This window comes from Danio aesculapii, chromosome 24 (assembly GCF_903798145.1).
Source record: "Danio aesculapii chromosome 24, fDanAes4.1, whole genome shotgun sequence".
In the NCBI taxonomy this organism is placed as follows: domain Eukaryota; kingdom Metazoa; phylum Chordata; class Actinopteri; order Cypriniformes; family Danionidae; genus Danio; species Danio aesculapii.
The window spans coordinates 4,574,527-4,586,767 of record NC_079458.1 but is presented as its reverse complement, the minus strand read 5'-3'; the positions used below and the strand labels follow the sequence as shown (position 1 = coordinate 4,586,767).

Sequence of the window (12,241 nt, the reverse complement as noted above, 5' to 3'; positions counted from 1 at the left end):
TTTGGTTTCCCCACCAAGTTTAAAAAGTACAAAATTTTTGTATTAATTATATAATTTATTCATTCATTCATTTTCTTTTTCGGCTTAGTCCCTTTATTAATCCGGGGTTGCCACATCGGAATGAACCACCAACTTATCCAGCAAATGTTTTACACATGTTTTACTCTTCCAGCTGCAACCCATCTCTGGGAAACATCCATACACACTCTTTCACACTCATACACTACGGACAATTTAGCTTACCTAATTCACCTGTACCGCATGTCTTTGGACTGTGGGGGAAACCGGAGCACCCGGAGGAAACCCATGCGAATGCGGGAAGAACATGCAAACTCCACACAGAAACACCTCGAGGCTCGAACCAGCAACCTTCGTGCTGTGAGGTGACAGCACTATCTACTGTGCCACTGTGCCGCCAGTATTAATTATATTAGTTTGTTTATTAGTTTTATTCATTCATTCATTTTCTTTTCGGCTTAGTCCCTTTTATTAATCCGGGGTCGCCACAGTGGAATGAACTGCCAACTTATCCAGCACATGTTTTACACAGCGGATGCCCTTCCAGCCGCAACCCATCCCTGGGAAACATCCATACACACTCATTCACACTCATACACTACGGACAATTTAGCCTACCCAATTCACCTGTACCACATGTCTTTGGACTGACGGGGAAACTGGAGCACCCGGAGGAAATCCACGCGGACGCAAGGAGAACATGCAAACTCCACAGAAACGCCAACTGACCCAGCCGAACCAGCAACCTTCTTGCTGTGAGGCAACAGCACTACCTATTGCGCCACTGCGTCGCCCTATTAGTTTTACTTTAAGTTTAAATTGTACTAGTTGGAGTTTTCTTCTAAAATGTCCTCATTGGACAGTACTGAGATTGATTATGTTGACTGCTGCAGATATCTTGGAGTCTGGTTAGATGGTAAACTGTCATTTGAAACTCGCAAATGAATTGCTCAAAAAGGTTAAAGCCTGTATTGGTTTTCTTTACAGAAACAAATCTTCTTTTATGCACTCTTTAAAGCAGTATTTGGTCAAATTAACAGAGTTACCATATAATGGGGTATAATGGGGATTTGATTTACAGATCAGCTTCAAAAACTGTCCTTCACAAGCTGGATGTTATTTACAATGCAGCACTTCGTTTTGTTACTGGTGCGCCATTTAATGCTCATCACTGTCAACTGTATTCCTTATTGAATTGGCCTTCTCATCAATCACGTTGACAAATTCATTGGTTTGTGTTCATTTATAAAACTCGTAATGGGAAAACTCCACTATATTTATGGTCAGTTTTTAACATTAAAACATGTCGAAATCTGCACTCTAGTAGTTTTATTAACCTTTGTACACCTAAAGTTCGCACTTCATTTGGTCGCTTTCTGCTGCTGATGCTTGGAATCATTCTCAGCAGACCTTAAAGCTCAACACTTATCCCGCTATCATCCTTTAAAAATTCAATCCAGTTAATAGTAGGTCACTGCTTGTTTTTAGTTTTTGCTTGGTTTCGCATGTTATTATCTGCATCTGTGAAATTGTTGTTGTATTGTGTCCTTCAGCTTTTTATGTTGCCTCTAGGCCAGGCCGTCATTGTAAATGAGAACTCGTTCTCAATTGACTTACCTGGTTAAATAAAGGTTATTATATCTGGGGACAGAGAGCTTTCTCTTGTGCCGCTAAGAGACTATGGGATGCACTTCTATTCCATGTTCCAAGATCTCCCACATACTCAAGAAACTGTTGAAACCCAACTCTTCAAAATTGCTCATTATGAAAATGTTATTAGTTCATGTTTTAAACTTGGTCTATATTGTTGTTATCTTTTATTATGTATCGTTTTTTATTATCTAATTTTATCTTGTTTGGAGCCCTTTGGCAACTGAGAAAAGCGCCTCATAAAAGAAATGTGTTATATTTATTATCTCGTCTCTCAAAACAGACCTGAATCTGTAAAAAACTTGAAGTGTATATTTAAAGTGTTTTTGTTTTTCTTGGCAGGAGGATGTGATGGTGGTGACGTTCTTTGTGACGCAGGAACACGGTCTCCTCCTGCAGGACTCACAGCCTAAACCTGCAGCACTGCTCGGTCTGCTGGCTCTGGATACACCATACTACTATTATATCTGCAAGGTACAAAACACACACAAAAGCTGTTGCTTTATGAGCGAAGGGGTGTTTGATATTCATCTTTATTTTAATAGAGCCTTTTTACAATGCAGATCGTGTCAAAGTATTTCACATTGTTGAACATTCCTGCAGTTTATGCAGGCATGAGAGTAGTGTGGAATGCTGGTGTAGTTCTAGTAAACTGAAACCGTTACAGTTCAGCTTGATTATAAATGTCACTGTTAACTAATGTTTAGTTTAGTTAAGTTCAGAGATGTTACTTATAAAACTTTGTGTAGAAACTTTCCTAAACATACGGCAGATTTTTAAAAATTTGTTTATTAATGATTATGTCTTATATCAGTGGTTCCCAAAGAAGGGGTCGCGAGACAATGTCAGGGGATCGCTTGGTGATTTCTAAAAGTCAAATACATTTGGTTAAACTATAATTGACATATTCATAACTCACAGAAAATAAAAATATTTAATAGTTACATAAAAAACAACAACATGCAAATAAAAAAGCATCAGCCTTTCAATAATTTGTTTCCTAGGATTGGTTTGTTTACGTTAGAGTAACAACACAGCAATAGCGTCAGCTGCAGCAGATTGATTTTATAGCACCATGTTAAGCTTTCTGACACCTTTATGGCAATCAAATACATTACAAATAAATTTAGGGAATTTGGGGGTCACGAGTCACTGGCATTGTTATTTTGGGGATCGCAGGCTGAAAAGTTAGGCAACCCCTAGCTTATATGATTATTTAAAAGGGTTAAATTAAGGCAGAATTTAAGTTGAATATGTTTAGTTACAGTTTATTTATAGCTGGCCATGGTGTGCCATCAAGTATACATCACAACTTTTGTGTGGAAATTTAAATTTATTAATAAGACCCCTCACCAAAGTCATCGAAAATGACATTGCTGAAGGCACTGATCCACTGAAGAGCAAATCTTCTCTAATTTATAACCTTACTACATATTTTATTTGGAGCATGGATATGTTTTGGTGGTACAAATATTTCGTGTATTAATTTCATTGTATTTTTTATTGATTTATTTTAATATGTTGTCTACAATGTGTATTGTTTGTTTATCCAGGACACTCTTGAAAAAGAGATTACAAATCTCAAGAGCTTTTTCTGGTAAAAATAAAGGTTTAAAAGAAAAGAAAAAAAGAAACCTCCACCAATGTGCAGCACTTTTTTTAACAAATCGTTTAAATGAACAGTTCAATGAACCACTCATTAAAGGGAACCTATTATGCATTTTTTACATGATGTGCCTACAGTGCCTATGTGTCAGCATAGTGGCAAATTCAAAAGCAAGACTAACATCCTATGCTAATGAGGGAGAGATTGTCATTAATGGGTGGGGCTTTCTCCCTCTGATGACACGAACATCAATCAATGTCAATGATTGATGTCAATCAAAGGGTTTGTGAAGAGCAGGGGTGTCAAACGTACGGCCCGCAGGCCGAATGAGGCCAACAAATGGGTTTAATCTGGCCCGCGAGATGATTCTGTAAAGTATAAAAATGAGCTGCAATTTTGAACTTCCAATTGTGTAATTGCAAACTGTTAATTGCATTTAATCCAGAAGCCTGACTCAACATCAGTGTGACGCTTTCTCAGAGAGAAAGACCACATCTATGCCCTGCCATACCACACTGAGGTGTTCTCAAGAGGAACTATTTCTTATTTTGTCAGCTTAATGGCTAATTCATACAAGTTTTGTCGTATGAAAATGTACGATATAAAAAGGAGGTGTGGCACCCAACCACACTCCTAAACCCAACCGTCATTGGTGGATAAGCAAATTGTACTAAATTGAACGAATGAGATTGTACGAAATTAAAAAGAATTAGCTTCTAAATCAAAAAGTTACAAATTCCCATGAGATATATTGTCCTCAGCCTCCAGTTTTATGTTGATTGTATGAAAACAAAGAAAACAATCTGAAGTAATTGTTTTTTAAGTTAAATATACGATGACTTTACCGTTCCAGCCCACTTGGCAATAGATTTTCCTCCATGTGGCCCCTGAGCTAAAATGAGTTTGACACCCCTGCTGTAGACTGCTTTTAAGTGTGATTATAAAAAAATAGAATTGATAAATTTTTGCAATTAAAGGCTGGTTATATTTATAGACTACTGCCACACGACTATGTTTAAGCCCCTTCTAAAAGGGATTTTTGTGCATAATAGGTCCCCTTTAAGCTTTCTACCACCCACTGGAGCTTTTACTGTTATATTTTTTTGATCCATGAAATGTCCAAACCAACTGAGACCTAACTAGATCAACTAGATCATTATCAAACACCCCTTGTGGATCTGTGTGCATCTCTTTCTCACCACTTCACATACTTCTTCTGTTTTTTTTTCCTCCTTATTTCTTGCATGCATCATTTTATTTTTCCTCATCCTGGTTTTCTGACTGTCCTGTCGCTGTAAAGCTCTTATTTCGAAGGGGAGGCGTCGTTCTCCCTGAAGTGAGTACATTCACACTCACCCAGTGGCCTTGTAGGAGAATCCTTGTAGAAGAATCATCTCTCTTTTCTCTTCTGAATGTGTTTCCGTAGAAGTGTTTATCATTAAGGGTTGAGTTTTAACGAAGTGTATCTCTGTGGTTTTAGCTGGGTGAGAGTGGAGATCAGGGGTCTGTGGTCTCCAGCTCGCCCCAGGGTTCTTCATCTCCTCAGATGGTGGTGCGACGAGCTCTTCGAGACTTTGTTGGGCTGGAGAGCTGTGAGAAGCAAACCCGAGACGCCATGCTGAACTTCAGCTTCTTCCTCACCATAGGAGACATGGATGAAGCCTTTAAAGCCATCAAACTCATCAAGAGGTAAAAGCACAAAACTCACACCCACACACTCGCATCTGACCAGGTGTATCAGTGTTTATCATGTGAGCTGGATCAAGATACAACCACAGGTGAATATTTAAGTCGCTTCGGGGTATTTTTAAACCACGTTAGTCTTAAGGTACACATGAAATCAAAACTTAACCATAGGGATTTTGTCAGCTCACATTAGCCGCATTTCCACTATCGGGCCAGTGCGAGCCAGGGCTTTTATCGGGCCAGGCCGGGCCAATAGCTCGGGAGGTTGAGAAATGAGGCCGAAATCATGTCGCGTTTCCACTGTCGGGCTAGTTGCTCGCAGCGCGTCACGCAAACACCGCCCCCAGAACGCCCCCCAAATCAAACGTCACACAACCCGTCACACAACCCGCCCACTTCAGCGGGAACAAAAAACTCAAATTATAACCACAAACACAACCTGGCATCACTACGAGAGCTGGAAGATGGAGAACACCGAAGCAATTGCTTTTTTACTGTTTGTGGTCTGTTGGTGTAAGGCCAGACAGCGATCCCTGGATAAGGACATTCGAGTTTGGCGGCATTTACTTCGAACACAGATTTTGGCTGCAAGGCTAGCGCGATAGCAAAACAAATGTAAGGGAAGAAAGCATCTTGTCTCCTCTTACCTGACAGGAAAACTCCGCCTTTGTACGTAACCCCGCCCCGAAGCCCCAGTTGGCCCTCCTTGGCCCAAGGTATTCGGCGGGCCGAAAAAGGCCGGACGCTGGCCCTAAGGAAGCCCCGCTTTGGCCCGATTACGCCCCGGAAGTGATAATGGAAACGCGACTGGCCTTGGCTCGCCCTGGCTCGCTCGCTTTAGGCGCGATAGTGGAAACGCGGCTATTGCTAGTTTTGAGGTGAACAGTTCATCTGTGCATGTCATTAAGACAAATATGTTTGCCCTTTGTAATCTAAAATTAAAATCTGAAAATGCACTTCCTGTTTGTTTTCAGTTAAATTCTCAGATTAGGTCTGTCTGAGGTATTGGGCGTGGCTAACATACTTAACCACACCCCCTCCACCTGTCAGTTTTGACAACACACAGAAATGGTGAGGAGGTTAGGTTGTAATAACAAAACCAAAACCATTTTCCCCGACTTTCTGAATGATATGCCTACTTTACTACATCCAATCAGCGTGCAGTAGAACAAAACAAGCCACGCCCCCTGTTTACTCATTTAATATTCAGTTTCTCTGGGAACAGTGTCACAAAATGGAAAAAAATGAGTAGTTGCAGCTTCCGGTTCATGCGGGCTTTAAATTAGACAGGCATCTTTGTTTTGTGTCTCACAGCTTTTCTGGTATCTTCCACGTGTGTAGTGTGTAGTGTGTTTTTGGCCCTATTTCAATCATCATTAACATGTTTTCTGTGATTAGGTTCCAAGTGGTCACCTGACACATATTGCCATTTCCAATAGTTATTCCACCAGCATCTCTTGGTGTCAAAAGTGGACACATTTTTTGGCTCTATTTCGACCTGTGTTTTGCATTGTCTACTTGGCAAAAGTCCCATGAAAAACATTAAAACTAGCAAAAATGTAAAAGACAAAATACAGTATTATTTTACTAAAGCTGAAAATTAAAAGTAAACTGATGTGTTCTAAATTAAATCTTAAATTTATCAAATAGGTGGCACGTTGGCTCAGTGATTAGCACTGTCACCTCACAGTTTGCATGTTCTCCCCATGTGTGAGTTTCCTCCGGGTGCTCCGGTTTCCCCCACAGTCCAAACACATGCGCTATAGGTGAATTGAATAAACTAAATTGGCTGTAGTGTATGAGTGTGTGTGTGTGAATGTGAGAGTGTATGGGTGTTACCCAGTACTGGGTCGCGGCTGAAAGGGCATCCACTGCGTAAAACATATGCTGGAATAGTTGGCAGTTCATTGCCCTGTAGCAAACCCTGATAAATAAAGGACTAAGCCGAAGGAAAATGAATGAATGAATGAATTTATCAATTAAACTAAACAAAATATAGATAAAGTAAATAATAAATATGACAAAATGTTCAAACGAAAAAGAAAACTGAAGTGTTCTAAATTAAAGGGAGGTACGTATTTTTGCAGTTTTTGTTTTCTCGAATCCGCGAGAGGCCGCTGTGCGCGCTTTTTCCCGCGCCGTTCTCGCGTAAACCCGCTAGAGGCCGCTGTCGAACGACCTTCCGCCTGTCTGCCTGGATGACAGAATGATTGACCGTGCGACCGACCAATCGGCTGACCCACCCTCCTCCGTCCCTAAACCCAACCAACGACGATTCACAAAAGCCGTCCAGAAAAAGAAAAGCCCTCGTCTAATTTTTACCACGTTTTCGGATTTTGACCACATTCTCACCCTGTGATGAACTTGTTCGCTTCATTTTTTAGATTTTGTTTTTGTTTTCTTACCTGATTTCTGGAACCGCTCTTCCCCGGACTCGAACCCGGTCGTTGTCGTTGTCGTGGTCAGCCCCTCTCTGCGCCTCGAGTCCGCCAGAGTACACAAAGAGCTAACCGGACAAACTGGTTGCAGCGGGAAAGCCCTCCAGACGGAGGCGAGCGGCCGGCTGGCCGGCCGGCAAGCGCCGAAAGAAACGGCGTCACACCGCCCCGCAGCGTTCGCTTAAAAAAATTAAATGCAGCCGTACGTACCCCCGGCTACGTATTTCGCGGTCTCCAGAAACGTCCACGGGACTACGTTCTCAGAATGAGCCTGGGTTGCAACGATTAAAAAATAATCTTATAAATGAGAAAACATTAAAATGTAAATGAAAAGGAAAACTGAAGGGTTCTAATTTAAATCGTATTAATTAAAGCAAAATAGAGATTAAAGAATAATAATATAAATGGGAAAACATTAAAAAGTAAATGAAAAACAAAACTGAAGTGGTGTAATTTAAAACTTATTAATTAAAGCAAAATAAAGACTAAAAAAATAATACAAATGACAAAACATTAAAAAGTAAAAGAAAAGCAAAACTGAAGTGCTATAATTTTAAATCTTATTTATTAAAGCAAAATAGAGACTAACAAATAATAATAATTTATATGACAAAACATTAAAATGTAAATGAAAAGGAAAACGGAAGTGTTTTAAAAATTCATCAATTAAAGCAAAATAGAGATAAAAAATTAAATGTAAATGAAAAGGAAAGTGATTCTAGTTAAATCAAAAATTCATCAATTAAAGCAAAATGGAGATTAAAAATAATAATAAAAATATGAATGATCAAAAAATATTAAAACAGAAATGGAACTGTTAAATGTTTGATTTTAAATTTACGTTGATTTTATAGCATGAAAGTGACACTAAAATAACTCTTGGAAATTTGAATGAGCAATTCTGATCATCTGAAAGGTTCCTGGTGGTGCTGTCTATAATACTCTCTTACTAGGCAGCTTTTTAGATTTTAAAACACAAGTATTCCGCAGTCTGTTTGACTTCATCGCTGTGAGTGAGTGAAACATCCTCCGGGCGACGTGCAAGATGGCATGATTGCTGTTTACCATCTATTACAGTAAATAGAGATGCTTATCATAAAACTAATGAGATACTCAGGCATTTACATAGTATTTTGCATCGTCATTGATTTGACAAAATGCAGTTCCCAGTCATATTTCCAAAGAGGATATAGTGATCTAAACACACACACGCACACTCACACACTGCCGTCTCCTTGTCCGGATGAAATATACAGAAGTGGCTTTTTGGGAAGGGTGTGTGCGCATTTCATGTTTATAATGGGAATTGTAATTGTACTTTGCGTGCTTGTAAGGTTACTGATGTTTATATGTAGGTGTGTGTGTAGCAGCTTCCCAAAAGACGCCTGTGTGTATGTGAGCACTACAGTAAAAGACACAGATTTCCATCACTGTACGGGGTGTGTGTGTGTGTACTGTACATTCCTGCTGTATTGTTTTAGTTCGTTTTAGCAACAGATGAAACGCGGAGGAGAGGAAAAGAGCTGGAGCTGAGTGATCTATTGATGCTTATCTTTAACAATTCTCAAGAACGGTGACGGATCCCTGTAGAGCTGCTCTGGGGCACATTCGTCTACATGGCCTTTAACTTTTGACCTTTTATAGGTTAGTTCACTGGAATGTGGATATTTGGTCATTGTAGTATCAATCCAAATCCGTATTTCATGAAATCTGTATTATTGTCTTTATTAACCCTTGTGTACTGTGCAAATTGACTACCCTTTCGTTATGTTGGTGACTGTTTTTGCCCCATTGACTTCCATTATAATGACATGCTTTGATTGTAAAGCCATGACAGCATATGTTCATGCGTTCTTGGTTGTTGGTGGTTTTCCCTGTTGGGAAGGAGGTACAATTTGTCATTTTTACTGTTGATCATCTGTTGGCAGTGTTAACTCTTTAGATAGGCCTGTGCAAAATGGTTTCTTGGAGTTGTATGGAGTAAAACAGCAGATTATATTGTTTGCAGAAATACACTTACTATGTTCTGAGAGCTGAGCTGCTTATTTTGGTTTTCTCAGATCAAGGTAATGAGAATGATCATATCAAGGTAAGCGTGCAAAGAAAAACTCACCCCACAGTGGATGAAAACATCCCCAACCGTAGGGCTGTGCAGTTTGGGGAAAATATCTAATTGTGATTTATTTTTTTGTTATTATTTTTTTTGTTTATTTATTTATTTATTTTTTGACAGATATTGCTTTAATTTTGTTGTCAAGCTTCAGCTCAATAATCTGTATTGTAGCTTCTTACTAAAAATGCAGTGAGTGTTTGTTAAAAAAAGGAATTTAAAAGATATTAACTTATATTTGCAAACAGCTCTGAAATTGTACTTTGCTGTCGATTGCTACTAGATTGAGTGTCACTGACAGTACTTTTAGTTGACTTTTAGCAAGACGCTCCTAATATAGCCGCCTGGGGTGCTTTTTTATAGGGAAATAAAACGTTCATTTGTTAAAGAGCCCATATTATGGGTTTTTGAAAATGCCCTTCCATGTAGTGTGTAACACAGCTCTAAGTGAAGTGAAATGTCCAGCTGAGGCTTAAATCTGTAAGTGTACAGTGTTTAAAACTGTTGATTCATCTATAAAAGAGTCGACTCTTAGTGCTTCAAACGAGTCATCTTGGTAACGAGTCATTAGGTGTTTCGTGATGACGCGGCCACGAAACAATTAGTTGCGCGCGCAAACCCGGGAGATTTGAAACCTATATTCGCGGATATAACTGTGGACCGGGTGGTGAGGGAGGTGCCTCTATGGACGCGCCGGCCCTGTGTGTGTGTGTGTGTGTGCGTGTGTGCGTGTGTGCGTGCGTGCGTGCGTGTGTGTGTGCGCGCGTGTGTGTGTGTGTGTGTGTGTGTGTGTGTGTGTGTGTGTGTGTGTGTGTGTGTGTGTGTGTGTGTGTGTGTGAAAAGAGCAGGTTAGACTGTGATGGGCTAGGAGATCTCCTCGCCAGTTCTTGGACTTTTTGCTTGATAAAATAGTTAGTCGTCAGTATTTTCTAGTCCATCGTCTGTGTTTACATTCACCCACTGGCAGCCAAAATCCACTATGAAGCGTGTATGCACTGTGACTACTTTTATATTGTTGATTATCTGCTGGGTATTTCACTCTGTCTCGCGCTGAAGCCTTGTCCGTGTCGACCAATCGCAGCAGGCTGTCATCGGTCCAATCAGCGCAGATTAGCTTCGCGCTGAGGACGGGTTTGGGAACAAATGAATCGCTGAACGATTCATATGGGAGTCGCTGGGATAATTAGGTAAAAATAAATGCAGATTATAAGACCATCAAAGTATTTTTTGACCTTGCATGCATATTAGACTGTTGTTGGAGACCCTTACAACCTAAATATGACCCTATTTCATGTATAATAGGGGCTCTTTAAAGCAAGTAATCGTTTCGGGAACACTTTACAATAAGTTTGTAGTAGTTATTGTATTTACATGACATGAACTAACAATGTCAAATACATTTAATACAGTATTCATCTTTGTTAATGGCAATAAAGCTGTTCATTGTTATTTCTTGTTAACTCATAGTGCATTTACTAATTTTAGCCATGAATTTGGATTTTAATAATGCATTAATTAATGATTGCTATAAAAGTGTTGTTTATTCTTACTTCATGTTAGTAAATGCATTAACTAATGAGACCTCATTGAGCCTAGTTTTTATAAATATTCATAAATTATGTTTTTACAAATGAACTCTGAGTGATGCTGAATGGCCTGAGGGTGAGTAAATCAACAGCAACATTTCATTATTGGCTGGAGTCACTCTTTAATCACACAGATAGTCTGAATGTAGAATGTTGAAGCATTAATTATGTTATCGTCATTGCAGTGTCAGTCTGGAATCAGGGATCACTGTGAAGTGTGTGTGTGTGTTTGTGTGTCTCCATTCATTTCCTCTCATTCAGACTGTCCTTGACTCTCACAGATTTCTCTCACACACAGTCAAACCCAGAAAAGCCATGCTGTGAGTTGAATGGCTTAAATTTTATTAATATTTTATCAGTCCCGCTCAGAGTGAAATGTGAAGTTTTAATAACATACTTAATATAGCTCTATATTATAGACATATATGGGTACCATAGGCACAGGTTAGCAAATGTTGAGTCTATTGTATACTGACCTGATATAGTTCCAGTCTATCTTAAATTATGATCCTTTTTAGATCATCTCAGTAATGGTTACTATGCAGAGTTTTCCTATTGCCATCTTGCCGATTAAATATAATGAGATGAATGATATCACTACAATTCTTTTGGTACCAAATGATCAGACCAACACAGAATCTGCACCTTCAGGTTTGCTTTATGTAGAGCTTTGAAAATAAATTAAGAGGCTGCTTTAAAGTTATTATGTGGTCTCTGGGTTTGCCATTAATAGGTGTGTGTGTGTGGGTGCGTGCGTGTGCGTGTGTGTTTTGAATAAATTGTCTTTTGTGTTGTATTTTATAAACTTCAAATATGTCTTCCAAATGTCAAGAGTATTGTCATTTAGACTATTTTTTGCAGAATTGACAATAGGTCAAAATAAAATATTCCATGTTTTCGAATATAAATAGAAATCTTACATTTTTTTTAATAAATACATATTTATATATATGTTTTATACGTACAATCCCTAAACACACACACACACACACACACACACATATATGTGTGTGTGTGTGTGTGTGTGTGTGTGTATATATATATATATATATATATATATATATATATATATATATATATATATATATATATATATATATATATACAGTCAGAATTATTAGCCCCCCTTGGAAATTTTTTTCTTTTT

At 38.9% G+C, this 12,241-nt stretch overlaps 1 protein-coding gene across 2 annotated transcripts in view; it reads left to right on the top strand.

The window, feature by feature from the left end:
• ift140 (intraflagellar transport 140 homolog (Chlamydomonas)) overlaps nucleotides 1-12,241 on the top strand; it is a 75,410-nt gene that overhangs the window by 16,333 nt on the left and 46,836 nt on the right. For both annotated transcript variants that reach the window (XM_056450159.1, XM_056450161.1), the window contains exons 17-18: nucleotides 2,011-2,142; nucleotides 4,755-4,963. In XM_056450159.1, coding sequence (XP_056306134.1) covers nucleotides 2,011-2,142; nucleotides 4,755-4,963 — 341 coding nt within the window. The remainder of the gene's footprint in view (nucleotides 1-2,010; nucleotides 2,143-4,754; nucleotides 4,964-12,241) is intronic.